Source organism: Rhincodon typus, chromosome 11, assembly GCF_021869965.1.
Source record: "Rhincodon typus isolate 14 chromosome 11, sRhiTyp1.1, whole genome shotgun sequence".
Classification (NCBI taxonomy): domain Eukaryota; kingdom Metazoa; phylum Chordata; class Chondrichthyes; order Orectolobiformes; family Rhincodontidae; genus Rhincodon; species Rhincodon typus.
In genome coordinates this window covers 72,900,502-72,917,857 of record NC_063342.1, presented here as the reverse complement: position 1 = coordinate 72,917,857, position 17,356 = coordinate 72,900,502, and the positions used below count along the sequence as shown (strand labels likewise).

At 45.1% G+C, this 17,356-nt stretch overlaps 2 protein-coding genes across 18 annotated transcripts in view; one reads left to right on the top strand and one right to left on the bottom strand.

The window, feature by feature from the left end:
• Positions 1–2,966: 2,966 nt before the first annotated feature.
• wu:fc50b12 (uncharacterized protein LOC103911624 homolog) lies at positions 2,967–16,228 on the bottom strand. 7 transcript variants are annotated; one of them, XM_048602626.1, is made up of 6 exons: positions 16,065–16,228; positions 15,170–15,349; positions 12,854–12,977; positions 12,672–12,755; positions 8,599–8,762; positions 2,967–3,322 (listed from the first exon to the last, which is right to left on the bottom strand). In XM_048602626.1, the coding sequence occupies exons 4-6, from the start codon at positions 12,690–12,692 to the stop codon at positions 3,094–3,096; spliced, it is 414 nt and encodes a 137-aa protein (XP_048458583.1). In that variant the 5' UTR covers positions 12,693–12,755; positions 12,854–12,977; positions 15,170–15,349; positions 16,065–16,228; the 3' UTR covers positions 2,967–3,093. The 7 variants fall into 7 exon arrangements, with proteins under 7 accessions (XP_048458583.1, XP_048458579.1, XP_048458580.1 ...); XM_048602622.1 differs by lacking the exon at positions 12,854–12,977 and having other exon boundaries at positions 2,970–3,322; positions 16,065–16,216; XM_048602623.1 differs by lacking the exon at positions 12,854–12,977 and having other exon boundaries at positions 2,978–3,322; positions 15,842–16,216.
• Positions 16,229–16,316: 88 nt separating this feature from the next.
• Positions 16,317–17,356, top strand: part of tmco3 (transmembrane and coiled-coil domains 3) — a 63,078-nt gene continuing 62,038 nt past the window's right edge. For all 11 annotated transcript variants that reach the window (XR_007263170.1, XR_007263169.1, XR_007263171.1 and 8 more), the window contains exon 1: positions 16,317–16,499. The gene's annotated coding sequence lies outside the window, so the exon portion shown is untranslated. The remainder of the gene's footprint in view (positions 16,500–17,356) is intronic.

Below are 17,356 nucleotides of genomic sequence, written 5' to 3'. Positions count from 1 at the left end.
AAACGTCAGCCTCTCTGCTCCTATGATGCTGCTTGGCCTGCTGTGTTCATCCAGCCCTGCACCTTGTTGTCTCGGATTCTCCAGCATCTGCAGTTCCTACTATCTCATATTAATGAACAGCCTCTTTTCCTTTGCCCACTATGGTCAGGGTGAACAGGCTTTCTCTGTAAATGTGTCCTACAAAATTTACATTGTGCACTGTTGAACTGAGCTGTGTTGAAATGGAAATGTGGGAATACTCGGTTTACTATGCAAAATATCTGTACACAAACCAACTGAGCTGAAAAAAAGAAATGGATTCATCCAGTCAACCCGAAGCCCTAGGGTTGGAAACTCTCTGCATTGCTTGGTCATTACTTTTTTTTTCTGTTAAATGCTGTTAATGTTTCCTGGCGCTGAACGAGATGTGCACTAACAGAATCTGTAAATAATGATCGAGCTCAGAATTGGTGAGCAGATTCTTGTGTCCCGTCAGCCTGCTGAACATCTCATGTTCATAAAACAAATGCTTCTGGCATCACTTAAGTCAACAGTTTTGTTTTAGAAAGATCTATTTTTGAAGCTTTTGAAATAGTTGTTATTACGTAGTCATCTTTTATGTAAAGAGAAAGGCCAATAAATTGACACTGTTTGTAATTGGCGTTGAGTTCTTTCTATCTATCAGTTATCAAGGAGAATGTGAAGATTCCTGTCAGTTCATCATTGGAAGATGGAGAAGTGTTCACTTCAGGAGAATATTTTTCACTTCCAACCAATCTGATCAAGTTCATGGCTGAGAGACTTTTGTGTGGCCTCCAGGAGCAGATACATCAGATCTATTCACCCAGTAATGGCAATCTCCATTTCAAAGAATATGTGTCATCACTGCTGTCCAACTCCCCACCAATCCACTTCCTGGATGCTCCCTTCCCTCTCCAGGGTTAGTGCTAGCTGCTTGGCTGATGTATTTCGAACTTAAACTTGTTTCTTGCATGGTTAGGAACTTAGATGTTCTGCCCATCCGCAAGATTAAATTGTTTAAATAGCATATTTAAGTGTTTGATCTTTGTCCCTGGAAGGCAGACAAGGCTGCAGTTAATGTCTGTCCATTGCTGTCCTGAGAATGACATTTTGAATTTGTCCCTTCTTCATGCTTTATTCTGTCATACGGGCGAGACTTGCAAGGGAAGCATTTAATGCCCATCACTGATTGCCCCTTGAACCGAGTTCCTGACTGAGTTGTCATGGTAACCATTACTGTCACTAGATTTTATTTATTTACTTGTCACATGTACTAAGTGTAGGAATACATAAGTACAGCGAAAAGTGCACAAAGTCGCCATTCACTGGCACCCACTTGGTTACAAAAACCAGAATTAAACGACTTAACAGAGTCAAAAGATAAGCAAGTGAAAAAAAGTCCAGAGCTCAGAGTCACAAACCCCATCTCCATAATGGTACAGGCACTGCACCAATCACTACACCGCTGTCACCACCACCATGCAAAAGGCTGGGTCTCGCTAGCGAACCGGCCCACACTCGATCAGCCGTCGGGATAGTCAACATGGCTTTGTGTGTGGGAAATCATGTCTCACTAACTTGATTGAGTTTTTTGAAGACATAACGAAGAGGATTGGTGAGGGAAGAGCAGTGGATGTGATCTATGTGGACTTCAGTAAGGGTGTTTGATAAGGTTCCTCATGGTAGACTAGTTAGCAAGGTTAGATCACATGGAATACTGGGAGAACTAACTATTTGGATCCAGAACTAACTCAAAGATAGAAGATAGAGGATGGTGGTGGAGGGTTGCTTTTAAGACTGAAGGCCATAAGTATTGGTGCTGGATCCACTGCTTTTTGTCACTCATATAAATGATTTGGATGTGAATATAGGAGGTACAGTTAGTAAGTTTGCAGATGATACTAAAATTGGAGGTGTAGTGGACAGTGAAGAAGGTTAACTCAAGAGTACAACGTGATCTTGATAAGAGAGGGCAACGGGCCAAGGAGTGGCAGATGGACTTTAATTTAGATAAATGCGAGGTGCTGCATTTTCAAAAGGCAAATCAGGGCAGGACTTAAAACACTAAATGGTGAGGTCCTGGGGAGTCTTGTTGGACAGAGAGACCTTGGACTATGGGTTCATAGTTCGTTGAAAGTGGAGTCGCAGGTATATAGGATAGTGCAAAAGGCGTCTGGTATGCTTGCCTTTATTGGTCAGTGCATTGAGTATAGGAGTTGGGAGGTCATGTTGTGGCTGTACAGGGCATTGGTTTGGCCACATTTGGAGTATTGTGTGCAGTTCTGGTCTGCCTCCTATAGGATGTTGTGAAACTAGGAAGAGTTCAGAAAAGATTTATGAGGATGTTCCAGGCTTGGAGGGTTTGAGCTATAGGGAGAGGTTGAATAGGCTGGGGCTATTTTCCCTGGAGCATCGGAGGTTGAGGAGTGACCTTATATAGGTTTATAAAATCATGAGTGGCACGGATAGGGTAAGTAGGCAAGGTCTTTTGCCCAGGGCCGGGGAGTCCTAAACTAGGAGGCATAGGTTTAAGGTGAGGGGGGAAGATATAAAAGGGATTTAAGGGAGAACGTTTTCATTCAAGGGTGGTGCATGTTTGGAATGAGCTGCCAGAGGAAGTGATGGAGGCTGGTATGATTACAATATTGAAAAGGCAACTGGATGGGTATATGAATAGGAAGGGTTTAGAGGGATATGGGCCAAATGCAGGCAAATGGAACTAGATTCATATAGGATATCAGGTCGGCATGGATGAGTTGGACCAAAGAGTCTGTTTCCGGGCTGTCCATCTCTATGACTCTAAATGGCATTAAGAGTCTAATGATGACCATGAAATGTAGGTCTTAATTGCCGTCTGAAATGGCCTAGCAAACTCCTCAGTTCAAGCATGAACAACAAGTGCTGGCCTTGTCCACAACCCATGACAGAATGAGGAAATAGTCGAAAAAAAAATTGGCAGCAACAAAATAAATGTTTTCTGGTTTTACTAAAACTCACACACCAGTACAGATTTATGCAATAGGTGCAGCATTTTAAGTCAATTAATGTCACTGTGCACATTCTAAAAGACACAACAGCCAATGGCTTTCCTTATTATTTATTGCCAAGTTGATTGATTTTCTGCAATCCTTCCCGGTTATTAATGGTCTTGTGTATGGTGATGAGAAAGGGAAAAGCTGAGGGTAGCTCCACACGCCGACTGAGTTTCTGGTGCCCCCAGTGCAGACACTGTAGCTTATCTGCCAAATCCTTCCTCCCAGCCCTCTCCAGAGCATCCTGCAGCATCTTTGTTTTGTTCACCTTGTTCCAGGATTTCTCATACCTGAACGAAAGGAAAAAAATTTAATCAAACCAGAATCTGTTTCTTAAGAACAGGTTGCATTTTTGCATTATTTTAAACTGCCATAGACCAACAAGAGTGACTATGAAATTATATTTAATTTTTGCTATTTGGCGTCTCACATTCCTGTTTCTTCTGCACTTTGACCAATAGGGCTGTGCATAGCTCACTGATCTCTGCAGATTGTGATCTTCAGTCCTGAGAACTGGGCACAGAAGTTAAGTGAACAACTTGGATGAACCAGAGAAATATTGGAGCAAAATTAAGACATTCAGCCACTCAAGCCTTCACCACTGTTCTAGATCATGGCTTATCATCTACTTCAATGCCATTTTCCCATTCTATCCCCTTAATCATTGATGTCATTAGTATCTAGAAATCTATCAATCTCTGTCTTGAATTTTTTTTAAAATTCATTCATGGAATGTGAGTGGCTCTGGCTAGGCTAGCATTTATTGCCCATCTGCCAGAGGGCAATTAAGAGTCAACCACATTGCTGTGGGTCTGGAGTCACATGTTGCCCAGACCAGGTAAGGATGGTAGCTTCCTTCCCTAAAGGACATTAGTGAATCAGATGGGTTTTTCCAACAATTTACAATGGATTTATGACCATCATTAGACTCTTAATTTCAGTTTTTTTTTATTGAATTCAAATTCCACCATCTGCCGTGGCGGGATTTGAACCCGGGTTCCCAGAACATTAACTGAGTTTCTGGATTAATACTCTAGCGATAATACCATCTTCTGTTCTCTCCAGCCTATTCCACCAAACAAAGAGACCTTCAAGTGCAGGTCCATAGTTCCTTGAAAGTAGAGTTACAGGTATACAGGGTATTGAAGAAGGCATTTGGTATGCTTTCCTTTGTTGGTCAGTGCATTGGGCAGAAGAGTTGGGAGGTCATGTTGTGGCTGTACAGGACATTGGTTAGGCCACTTTTGGAATACTGCTTTCAATTCTGGTCGCCCTGCTATAGGAAAAATGTGAAACTTGAAAGGGTTCAGAAAAGATTTACAAGGATGTTGCCAAGGTTGGAGTGTTTGAGTTATAGGGAGGGGCTGCATAGGCTGGGATTATTTTCCCTGGAATGTTGGAGGCTGAGGGGTGACCTTATAGAGGTTTACAAAATTATGAGTGGCATGGATAGGGTGAATAATCAAGATCTTTTCCCCTGGGTAGGGGAAGTCCAAAACTGAGACGGCATAGGTTTAAGGTGAGAGAGGTAAGATTTAAAAGGGACCTAATGAGCAACATTTTCATGCAGAGGATGGTGAGTGTATGGATGAAGAGGAAGTGGTGGAGGCTGGTACAATTACATTTAAAAGGCATCTGAATGGGTATATGAATATGAATGGTTTAGAGGGATATGGTCCAAATGCTTGCAAAAGGGACTAGATTAGTTTAGGATATCTGTCCAGAGACAGTATGTTCCTGTTAGGATAAAGGGCAAAGCTGGTAGGTGTAGGAAATGCTGGATGACTAGAGAAATTCATGTTTTGGTCAAGTATAGATAGCAGAGATCGAGTGAATCCCTAGAACAGTATAAAGGCAGTAAGAATATACTTAAGAGGAAAATCAGGAGGGCAAAAAGGGGACATGAGATAGCTTTGGCAAATAGGGTTAAGTACAATCCAAAGCGATTCTACAAATACATTAAGGACAAAAGAGTAACTAGGGAGAGAATAAGGCCCCTTAAAAATCAGCAAGGCCACGTATGTGTGGAACCACAGGAGATGGGGAGACACTAAATGAGTATTTTGCATCAATGTTTACTGTGACAAGGACATGGAGGATAGAGAAGGTGGGGAAATAAATAGCAACATCTTGAAAAATGTCCATGTTATAAAGGAGGAGGTGCTGGACGTCTTAAAATGAATAAAGGTAGATAAATCCCTGGAACCTGATCAGGTGTACCCTAGAACTCTGTGGGAAGTGAGGGAAGTGATTGCTGGGCTCCTTGCTGAGATATTTGTATCATCGATAGTCATAGGTGAGGTGCCGGAAGTTTGGAGGTTGGCTAATGTTGTGCCATTATTTAGGAAAGTTGGTAAGGAGAAGCCAGGGATCTATAGACCAGTGAGCCCGACATCATGGTGGGCGTATTTCTGGAGGAAATCCAGAGGGACAGGAGTTACATGTGTTTCAAAAGGCAAGGACTGATTAGGGATAGTCAACACGGCATTGTGCGTGGGAAATTGTGTCTCACTAACTTGATTGAATTTTTTGAAAAAGTAATGAAGAGGACTGATGAAGGCAGAACAGTGGATGTGATCTATATGCAGCTCAGTAAGGCATTTGACAAGGTTCCTTATGGCAGACTGGTTAGCAAGGTTAGATCACACGGAATACAGGGAGAACTCTCGCCATTTGGATACAGAACCGGCTCAAAGACAGAGGGTGGTGGTGGAGGGTTGCTTTTCAGACTGGAGGCCTGTGACCAGCGGTGAGCCACAAGTATCAGTGCTGGGTTCATTGTTTTTTGTCATTTCTATAAGTGATTTGGATGTGAACATAATAGGTATGGTTAGTAAGTTTGCGGATGACACCAAGATTGGAGGTGTAGTGAACAGCGAAGAAGGTTAACTCAGAGTACAATGGATCCTTGATCAGATGGACCAATGGGCTGAGGAGTGGCGGATGGAGTTTAATTTAGATAAATGTGAGGTGCTGCATTTTGGAAACATAAATCAGGGCAGGACTTATACATTTAATAGTAAGGTCCTGGGAATGTTGCTGAACAAAGAGACCTTGGAGTGCAGGTTCATAGTTCCTTGAAAGTGGAGTCACAGGTAGACAGGTTAATGATGAAGGCGTTTGGTATGCTTGCCTTTTTTGGTCTGTGCATTGAGTATAGGAGTTGGGGAGATCATGTTGTGGCTGTGCAGGACATTGGTTTGGCCATTTTTGGACTACTGCATGCAATTCTGGTCTCCCAGCCATAGGAAGGATGTTGTGAAACTTGAAAGGGTTCAGAAAAGATTTACAAGGGTGTTGCCAGCGTTGGAGTGTTTGAGCTATAGGGAGAGGCTGAATAGGCTGGGGCTATTTTCCCTGGAGCATTGGAGGCTGAAGGGTGACCTTATAGAAGTTCATAAAATTATGAGGGGCATGGATAGGGTGAATAGACAAGGTCTTTTCCCCTGGTGGAGGAGTCCAAAACTAGAAGGCATAGGCTTAAGGTAAGATGGGAAAGATATAAAAGTGACCTGTAGACAAAGGGGGTGGCCATGGGTACCTGCATGGGCCCAAGCTATGCCTGCCTCTTTGTAGGTTACGTGGAACAATCCCTCTTCCGCAGCTACACTGGCCCATCCCCCACCTCTTCCTCCGCTATATCGATGGCTGTTTCGGCGCCGCCTCGTGCTCCTACAAGGAGCTTGAACAGTTCATCCACTTTACTAACACCTTCCACCCCAACGTTAAATTCACCTGGACCATCTCTGATACCTCTGTCTCCTTCCTGGTCCTTTCTGTTTCCATCTCTGGCAACCACCTAGAAACCGATGTCCATTTCAAGCCTCCCGACTCCCACAGCTACCTAGAATACACCTCCTCTCACCCGTCTTCCTGCAAGAATGCCATCCCCTATTCCCAATTCCTTCACCTCTGCCGCATCTGCTCCCAAGATGAGGCATTCCACTCCCGGACATCCCAGATGTCCTTGTTTTTCAAGGACCACAATTTCCCCTCCGCAGTGTTCGAAAATGCCCTCGACTGCATCTCTCACGTTTCCCGCAACTCATCCCTCACACCCCCTCCCCGCAATAACAACAAAGACAGAATTCCCCTCATCCTCACGTACCACCCCACCAACCTTTGGATTCAACGCATCATCCTCCGCCACTTCCGCCACCTGCCATCTGACCCGACTACCAGGGACATTTTTCCCTCCCCACCTTTATCTGCCTTCCGGAGGGACCGCTCTCTCCGTGACTTCCTCGTTTGCTCCACACTCCCCACTAGCCCCACCACCCCGGCACTTTTCCCTGCAACTACAGGAAGTGCTACACCTGCCCCTATACCTCCCCCGTCACCCCCATCCCAGGCCCCAAGAAAACCTTCCACATTAAACAGATGTTCACCTGCACATCTGCTAATGTGGTATATTGTATCCGCTTTTCCTGATGTGGCCTCCTCTACATTGGGGAAACCAAGCAAAGGCTCGGAGACCGCTTTGTGGAGCACCTACGTTTGGTTCGTGACAAACGACTACACCTCCCAGTCGCAAACCATTTCAACTCCCCCTCCCATTCCTTGGATGACATGTCCATCCTAGGCCTCCTCCAGTGCCACAACGATGCCACCCGAAGGCTGGAGGAACAGCACCTCATATTTCGCTTGGGAATCCTGCAGGCCAATAGTCTCAATGTGGACTTCATAAGCTTCAAAATCTCCCCAACCCCGACCTCATCCCAAGACCAGCCCAGCTTGTCCGCGCCTCCTTGACCTGTCCGTCTTTTCTCCCACCAATCTGCTCCTTCCCACCTCAATGACCAACACCCCCACCTCCACCTCCTACCTACCAGCCTCATCCCCGCCTCCTTGACCTGTCCGTCTTCTCTCCACCTATGTGCTCCTCTATCCACCTTCTATCACCGCCTCCCCCTCTATTTATTTCAGAATCTCCTTCCCCTCTCCCATTTCTGAAGAAGGGTCCATACCCAAAACGTCAGCTTTCCTGCTCCTCTGACGCTGCCTGGCCTGCTGTGTTCATCCAGCTCTACACCTTGTTTTCAAAGAAGAAATTGGAATAATTTTACTGGAAAACTTAACAGAATAACAGATTATTTAACTACTAAGCAGTAACTGTTCCATATAGTAACACATTGTTCCGAATTTAGAAAAAAAAACCCAAGGCCTCACAAGCTCTTTACTTTATGGGCTTTGGAGCAGACTGCTGTGGACCCCTCTTTCTCCACCTTTCTTCATTTAAAAAAAGGACCAAATATACCTCTTAAAGCCATAGTATCGTCACAAATGGTCAGCAGTCAAGTGAGTGCGAATCAAGACAATAAAGAGCAATAATCACACTTCAGAAGTACTACATTGAAGCGATGTGAAGTCTTGACTTCATGATAACTACAATAAGTCAGCATCTAGTTACCAGGCTGCGCCAGTTGCCCAAAGCTCTGGGGACCTGGTGACAATGACAGAATGTTGAGATGGTCACTACTCTGCTAACTCAGAAGCATTCGGATATAACACGAGAAACACAAAACCTCAAAGCAGACTTGACGTAGTGATGAAACTTTTGACGTACCAGCTCTCTAGCATTTTCCTTGCTTGCACCTTTTTCTCCAGTGAGGCTCGATGGAAGTGGCTGATCTCCGTCCTGCTGAAGCCCAGTTCAGAGGCTACAATGGTCCATTGAAAGCCCAGGTCTTTGGCCAGTTCCTGGACAGACTTAAGGTTGATCACTGCATCCTGACTCAGGAATCAGAGATTAGAACCACTCCAGTAACAACATACAGTACAAAAGGTGCCAGTAGTACCTGTTACAGCCATATCGAAAGTGCAACCATCAGTGAACGAGGCTTTAGGGAATGCCAACAGAATGGCAGGCTGAAGGGAAGTGAGTATGGTGAATCTGGATCTGAGACAAAATGCTAGGGATAGAGGACAAGCAACAGTGGAAACACTCAATCACGTGGACTGTGAGCTGTGGGTTAGTGACTGAATAACGTCAACATTCAAAAATACTGCTTCCCAAACTTTATTCCAGTGGACCCATATTAAGGCTTGCAAATTGTCATGACCCCTCAGTGAGAACTGGAAGAGCAGACGAGGGGCCCTGTTAGAGCGGGAGCCTGTTACAGCAGGGGTATAGCGGTTACAACTCGGTCAGATTTCCATAATGGCCGTAGCTGCCTCAGGGCTCTGGACCCCAATCTTTACTTGGGGCCTGAACTTCACTTTGGGAAGTCCTGGATTAGATCAGTGACTGAAGGAGGGTGACGCCCCAGTCCTATACCCTGCCCTGCTCACAGCCTCCCATACACTTCGCCTCCGCCTCTCTACCCTGCCCCCATCACCACTCTTCTGCTACATTACCCTTATCCTCATAGAAACCTACAAAATTCTAATGGGATTAAATGGGCTAAATGCAGGAAGGATGTTCCTGATGACCAGAGAGTTGAGAACCAAAGGTCACCATCTAAAGACACAGAGTAGGCCATTTACGACCAAGATGAGGAGAAATATGATCATCCAGACAGTGGTGAACCTGTTGAATTCTCTGCCACAGAGAGCGGTTGAGGCCAAAACACTGAATGTCTTCAACCTAGAGTTAGATACAGTTCTTTGGGCTAAGGGGATCGAAGAGCATGGGGCAAAAGGGTGAGCAGAGTACTGAGTTGGAAGATCAGCCGGGATCATACTGAATGGTGGAGCTGGCTCAAAGGGCCGAAGGCCTACTCCTGCTCCTGTTTCTATGTTTCAACCTGTTCCAGTCAACTCCTTCCTCACTGTCCCCACTCCCAGTGTCCACTCAAGACACACTACCCTTGGTTACCTCACTCCCATTTCCTGTTGGTGCCCATTCTGTTCGTGATCGCTGGCCCTGCCGATCACTTAACCAGCTTCCTCTCAGTCACTATTCCTCCCCCTCTCAGTCACTCCCCTTCCCAATCACAGCCTCTATCTGCCTTCCAAAGGCTCCCCAAACGCCTTCCAATCACCACCCCTCTGCCTCCCTCCCCGAAATGGAAATTGTAGAAATTTGTGAGGAGACGATTTCAGGCAGTCATCCTCTGATAAAATAAGCAGTTTGCCAGAATAAAGCGTCAGCAGAGAAGTGTGAAATGATGTATTTTGGAGGAAAGAACATGGAGAGGCAAACAAAAGTAAACTGTGAAATTTGAAAGAGACCTTGGGGTGGATGATCGAGCAGCAGAACATGTTACAAAGGATTTCATAAAAGCATAGAGGATCCCTTGCTACATATATTGAGGTGTGGTGCATTTAAACAAAGCAGAGGGGGTGAGGGTACAGAGAGTGGATGGTGGTTGGGAGGCTCTTTGGAGGGTTTGTGCAGACTCGATGGGCTGAATGGACTCTATGCACTTAGGGATTCTGTGATTCTAAAGCTTCACGAATCATCATAGAGTCACACAGTAATACAGCATGGAAACAGACCCTTCAGTCCAACCAATCCATGCTGACCATAATCCCAAACTAAACTAGTCCCACCGGCCTGCATTTGGCCCATATCCCTTCAAACATTTCTTATCATGCACTTATCCAAATGTCTTTTAAATGCTGTAACCGTACCTGCATCCACTACTTTCTCTGTGAACCACTCTCTGTGTAAAAACAAAATGCCTCGATATCTTTTTTAAATCTCTCTCCTCTCACCTTAAAAATATGCCTCCGGATTTGAAATGCCCAGCCTGGGAAAAGACACCTACCATTCACCTTATCTATACCCCTCATTATTTTATAAACCTCTCTAAGGTCACCTCTCAACCTCAGGTGAAACTTAGCTGGAGGACTGTAATTCTGGGCGCTGCACTTTAGGAAGGATATCATTGTCACTAATTTGTAAAGTAGGTGAAGATTTACTGTGCCCTCCCAGCTGTCGGTATTGCTGCTAACTTTGCTGGCCTGCTCGGTATCAAAAGGAAGCAGCAATAAAAGCTGTAAGAATAACCTGAGACTGGAGTATTGAGTTTGTTTGCTTATCTCAAGTTTGTATTGCTACATACTATCCAACTGAATGTGGCACAAATGACCGATCAGAGGAATGGGACCTGAAATTATGCTGCTGAACCTCCAGGGTACCTACTTTGTCATGTGCTTTGTATGGCCGTCTATTGCTGGTTACACTTTTCTAAGAGCATCAGATCTAGAAATCAATACCAAGTCCTGAGATTCTCAATTGTTGTGATCGGACAGCAAAAATGACAATTGTATCTAAACCAAAGACTGTTTCTCTGTCAGGAGGTCCACAGTGAATGCCTGAAAATGTAGGTGAATTCTCCCTGTTCTCAGATTAATGTCTGAGCCAGAGTTTCTGCAGTGTCCTTGGATAAAGGACTTTAACTTATGAAGTTTGCACAGTTTAGGCCCACACCCATTAGAAGAACGAGGGAGGATCTTTATGAAACACGAGTTCTCCAGAGGACTGGATGGTGTGGAACGAAGACAGAAATTGCTGGTAAATCTCAGCAGGTCTGGCAGGCATCTGTGCAGAGAAAGTTAAGTTAGAAAGCAGAAGGAGCCTTCTCTTCTGAAGAAGGGGCACTGGACTCGAAATGTTAATTCTGCTTTCTCCCCACAAATGCTGCCAGACCTGCTGAATTTTCCCAACAATTTCTGTTTTTGTGTCGGGATGGACAAGTTGGGCCGAAGGACCTATTCGGGTGCTGTATGAGTAGGAAGATTGTGGTGAGACTGCGGAATTGATTTACTTCAGTTCAACAGACAGTAGGCAATCTGGAATTTATCCCCTTTGGGCAGACAGAGGATATTTTATTATATTGCACTTTAAGAAGGATTTTGGTTGATTGAGTCAGACACTGTTAGCACTGGGTGGGGGAATCACAAGCAGGTTTAAGAGGATTCGCAAAAGAACTGTGTGTTTATGCTGTTCTTTTTTACATTCTGGAATACACTCCCTGGAAGCAGATTCAAGAACAACTTCCTTAAGGGCAATTTTACAGGGCTCTGAGGGAACAGCAAGGACAATGGGATGAAGAGGATGCTTCTTTGAAGGAGCCAGCACAAATGCAGTGATCCAGAAGGCCTCTCTCTCTTTCTCTCTGATGGAGGATTCGATGAAAGCACTGTTCCCAGACACTGACACAGAAGCTGAACTTTGAAGCTTCGAAAAGGCCTTCCAAAATATGGGCCACCTTATACTCTGGTTACACAAGCGAACCACTAGTGTGGGTGCTTGCCATTTTGAAACGACATTGGCAAAGGGGGTGGGGTGTATTAAACCTACAAACATCTTTGCAGCACGGCCCCTATTTCCTAGTGATCTTTTGCACCCTGTCGTAAGATACCCAGAAGTAACACATCCAGTGAAAAACGGAGACTGTGTACATAGTGTGTCTATACAGCCAAACATGGCTGAATGGAGTGAGGGGGTGTGGTGGATGATCAACTCACATGCTGAGTACAAAAATATCTTGTACAGAGGGTTGACTTATATGCTGCAATTTACAATGTACTATACGCATCAGTCACTGTCTCTGAAATGAAACAGGGTGGCTGGAACATGCATAGAACATAAACACTGACACAGAACAAATGAGCTGATGGTCTTTTCTGTGCCGTAAAATGCAATGTAATTTCGCTCAACATTTGACCATTTTAGTAATTCATACTTGCCTCCTGTGTTTGGCAGGTCATGTTTATTCGTGATTGGAGTCGGTAGATACTTGGGACTCTCCTTATTGTTGATCCTGTTGAGAACTGAGTATTGAGATGAAAGTACGATTTACACAGTATAACATGTAGCCACATATTTCACCATTGAATGATCACAATATAAAACACCAAGGCGAACCAACCTCTACCCTGCTTCGCTTGAATGGTTCTCGAGGGTGAACCCTGAAACACTTCTCCTTTCCAAATGGGAGAAATCCGGGAGGGAATTCAGTCAAATGACAGGAATTCACTGTTGCTATGCTGTAACTAAAACATAACAGTTCTGACCACGTTGTTAAAAATTAAATGTGTTCTGCTTCACAAGGCAGCCATTCTTCAACAGATCGGAGCGGTGGGTGCTAAGTCAATGTGTGACTCAAACAACCCAGACTAAGAGAGCACAACTCAAAAAATTTGAATATCAAATGCAACGACAAGGGTTCCTGAGCATTGAACATGGTGGGTAGATGTGTAGAGCTTTCACACACCACAAGTGTGCTGCTTGCCATATTGGCTTGGGCTACTCTGCATACTGGAGGACGCTTTGTCGATAGACGGTGCATGACTCACTGATAACCTCACTCAGCAACTTATGGAACTAAAGCAAGCAGTCAAGAAAGGACTGGGCAGTGCTGAGTAGCTCACTCATTCCATCCAAATTAGCTGCTGCTTTCATATTTGAGACTGTTGACTTGGCTTTGGTCCTTTTGCGAACCATCTTCTAACTCTTCAAAAACTTATTTCCAACAGCTGAGAAGATTTCTCCAGGGTTTTGGTCTGTTTTCACAACAAGGCACTCTGATAGCACTGCCACCAAGCTGAGGCATTTGGGAGGAACAAGGAAGGCAGGAGAGGGCAGCCTACAGCTGGGGAAGAGGGAGGACGAAGAGGAGGAGTGTTCAAGAGGATAGTCAGTGAGTCTTCAAGGGGCATATCGCATTCCTCAACACTCCGAGGAGCAGTGCATGAGGTTCTTAGGTTTCCCTAAGAAGATTATCAGTGAGCCAGGTCACTGCCTCGGGCTGTCTAAGGTCATCTTGCTTCTTCACTTTTACACCATTGATGCCTGTCGTCCAGTAGTGGGTGACATCTGTGACATATCACAGTTCCCAGTTCACTGGTGGTTCAGGGAGGATTCTGAGGCTCTCTACACTGCAGAGAACACCTACATCTCCGACACTGTGACAGAATGAAGCATTCCCACACGTTAAAGGTTTCCCCAGAGTGCAAAGTGATATAAACTGTAGCCAGATTACCCAGACATAGCACTCCATACCAATCTGACAGATTTATCAATTGTAGAGGATTCCAGTCCCTCAATGCACAGCCATAGTTGTATATGTAGTAGGTCTCTGCCCAAAATCCTGGGATTTGCCCCTTCCTCCTCAACAAGGTTATTGTGCTGCCTTGATTCTCACCAGGCTCTCTGCTCACATAATACTGTTAGGGACCAGACCGGCCTCTCCCGAAATATATTGTAGAGATAGCCTAGACCACAACTGTTTTTGTTTTAAAGGCAAGTGTAAGACACTGTGTTCCAGATATGATTGGATTGGTCCACCATTAAGCTTGAATCAAAACACACTTTATTCTTGATTGATTGATTGATTGATTGATTTTGTTGTCACGTGTACCGAAATACAGTGAAAAGCTCTGTTTACGTGCGGTACACAAGCAACTAAAATGTAACAAATTGAAGAATTGCTACAACTTTATGCTATTGACCTAATTAACAAGACAATGTATTATTGAACCACTAATCATCAACTGTTCCAACATAGGCAACATCCCATAAACAGAACCTTTAGCAAAATGCAATGCAGCAAAACAGTTATTATTCTCAAGTGCTGACTCTCCTGTCCAGTAGAAATACTGAAAGAAACAATCCGCTGCTTTTGATTTCTAAGAGGAAAAGTCTCTTTCTAAGTCTTCAGTTTAGCAGCAGAGAGAACTCTAGGCATCTGTTCCAGCCACTAAGTAATTAAAAAAAACTCAGTGAAAGCAAAACCAAAGTCCTTAGGGTCTGAATGAGCCTGATCCCACGCACTCATGATTATTTTGTTCTACTCTTAAAAAATACAGCCAGGATGAAACCCAAAGCTATTTATAAACCGCCTACTGAGAGGAAACACCTCAACAGCACTGTGACAAAACCCCTCTGCAACAGAAACAGGACAGAACACATCTCTTATACGCTTAATGTCATCACAATACATGCTGAGTACCAAAGGATAGCCTTTTCAAACTTGAATCTTCATTTATGTCGCAAGCCCAGCCACTGCTTAAAGCCTAGGTCCAGTGTCAGAAGTCTTTAAGAAAATAATTGCTGTGGTCAGGCATTTTTGGACCTTCCTCTGCCAAAAGTTTTGCCTTTCATCCGAGTGGTTTCATATCCACAGATCCCTGAAGGTAGCAAAGCACATAGATAAATTGGTTAAGAAGGTGTATGGAATACTTGCCTTTATTAGCAGAGGCCCAGAATACAACAGCAAGGACGTTATGCTGGACCGGCATAAAATGCTAGTTAGGTCCTAACTGGAGTATTGTGTGCAGTTCTAGGTACCACATCAAAGGAAGGATGTGATTGCACTAAAGAGGGCAAAGAGAAGATTCACGAGATGCTGCCGGGGTGGGAAGGTCTGAAATATGAGGAAAGATTGGGTTAGAATCACAGAGTCATAGAGATGTACAGCGCGGAAACAAACCCTTCGGTCCAACTCGGCTGTGCCGATCAGATATCCTATGTAAACCTAGCCCCATTTGCCAGCGTCTGGCCCATATCCCTGTAAACCCTTCCTATTCATATACCCATCCAGATGTCTTTTAAATGTTGTAATCGTACCAGCCTCCGCCACTTCCTCTGGCAGCTCATTTCATATGCGCACCACCCTCTGTGTGAAAAAGTTGCCCGTTAGGTCCCTGGAGCAGCATGAACTGTCCAAGTGACCTTCACCTTATTTAGTTTTCCTATCGATAAAGCACCGCTAAACCTACAATCCTTCTCATGGCTATCAAATGGTCCTCATCTTACTGTGAATGTGAAAAGTTAACAAACACCACATCCAAAACAAAATATCCAGTTTACAGGATTCAACATCTATTGCCTTCGGCCAAAATAAAAACTCTCCCACATCGACTTTCCCGCTCCTCTGAAGCTGCCTGGCCTGTTGCGTTCCTCCAGCTCCACACTGTGTTATCTCTGACTGCGGCATCTGCAGTCCTTACTATCTCCGACCCTTTCGATTTTCATTGACTGCAAAGGTAAGCATTCTTCAGTTCTGATCAGTGGATGTTACAGAAATCTACAGAGGTGATGCCAAATAAAATAACAGTAAAGAAGAATGATTTGCAAGCCTTTTCTTTTGAAGATGGTGGTGTTAATGGGGAAAGTTTTGTCCATCCATAATCAGCCTCGAAAAGGTAGTGTCGAGCTGCAGTCCTGGATAGACCCACGTGTTGTGAAGAAGGGTGAGCACCCACCACCAACGAAGCCGACATGCGCAGTTCGCTGCCTCCCGGTGACGTAAGAGCAGCCCGTGCGGTCGCGCGATCGCGTCATCGCCGCCGGCCGGAGGCCCCGTGACGTCACAAACCGTGCCCGTGCCGCTGACGTCACCGCGCCTGGGGCAACATGGCGGCAGGTTCGGACTGACAGCCTGTGGGTGAGAGAGACAGCGAGCCCGCCTCCGTCTCCTGTCGCCGAGCGAACCACGCTCACGATTCACACACACTCTCTCTGAAGGAAGAAGTCGGAAAATACGAAATCGGGCACGGAGGCAAAGTGACTGGGTGAGTGACTGACTGACCACTGAGGGAGTGCAGCACGGGGCCGTGGGGACTGGCTGGATGTTTTGGGGGATGAAGAGAGGAGTTTAATCTGGAAGAGAGCTGCTGTGAGGAATATCTGGCTCGGCCGTACGAGGCTTCGAGGGGCATGATGGATGTCGATGACATCCCTGAGCAAGTCACAGTTGTATAAGCTCCCAACCAGAGCCACGGGTGGGATTTTCGGCGGAACTGTCATATTGCTTACCATTAGATAAGTCCGTCACAGCCCAAATGCCCCCCCCCCCGCGGTGATATTGTGCTGGACATGGTCTGAGCAAGCTCAAGTGAGACTTGGGTCTCTCAGGGACAGGTCTAGGATTGTAACCCATAAATTGGGGGGGATCTTGTGTGATTGCACATCCACAGAAATCTCCAGGCACTTAATGGAGTTTAGACTAAGGTATCACAGTGAATTTTACTTATTGAAAAATAGAATGGTTTTGTCAGTTGCTACAACTATTCTGAAAAGGGAGGATTTATCCATGAGTGATTTGTAACAGTTAACCGTTGTCGAGACCAGCATATTAGCAGAGAAGTTGGAGTTGAAAGCAGGAGCTAAGAAAACAGACCGTTGATTTCTGAAGAAGGGTCTAGGCCCGAAACGTCAGCTTTCCTGCTCCTCTGATGCTGTTTGGCCTGCTGTGTTCGTCCAGCTTTACACCTTGTTATCTCAGATTCTGCAGTTCCTACTATCTCTGAATCAGTTGATTTAATAGCACAGCATCAGGAATTTTTAAGAACTGGGGTACCTAACACACAAAGATCACAGATAGCAAGGTGTAGAGCTGGATGAACACAGCAGGCCAAGCAGCATCAGA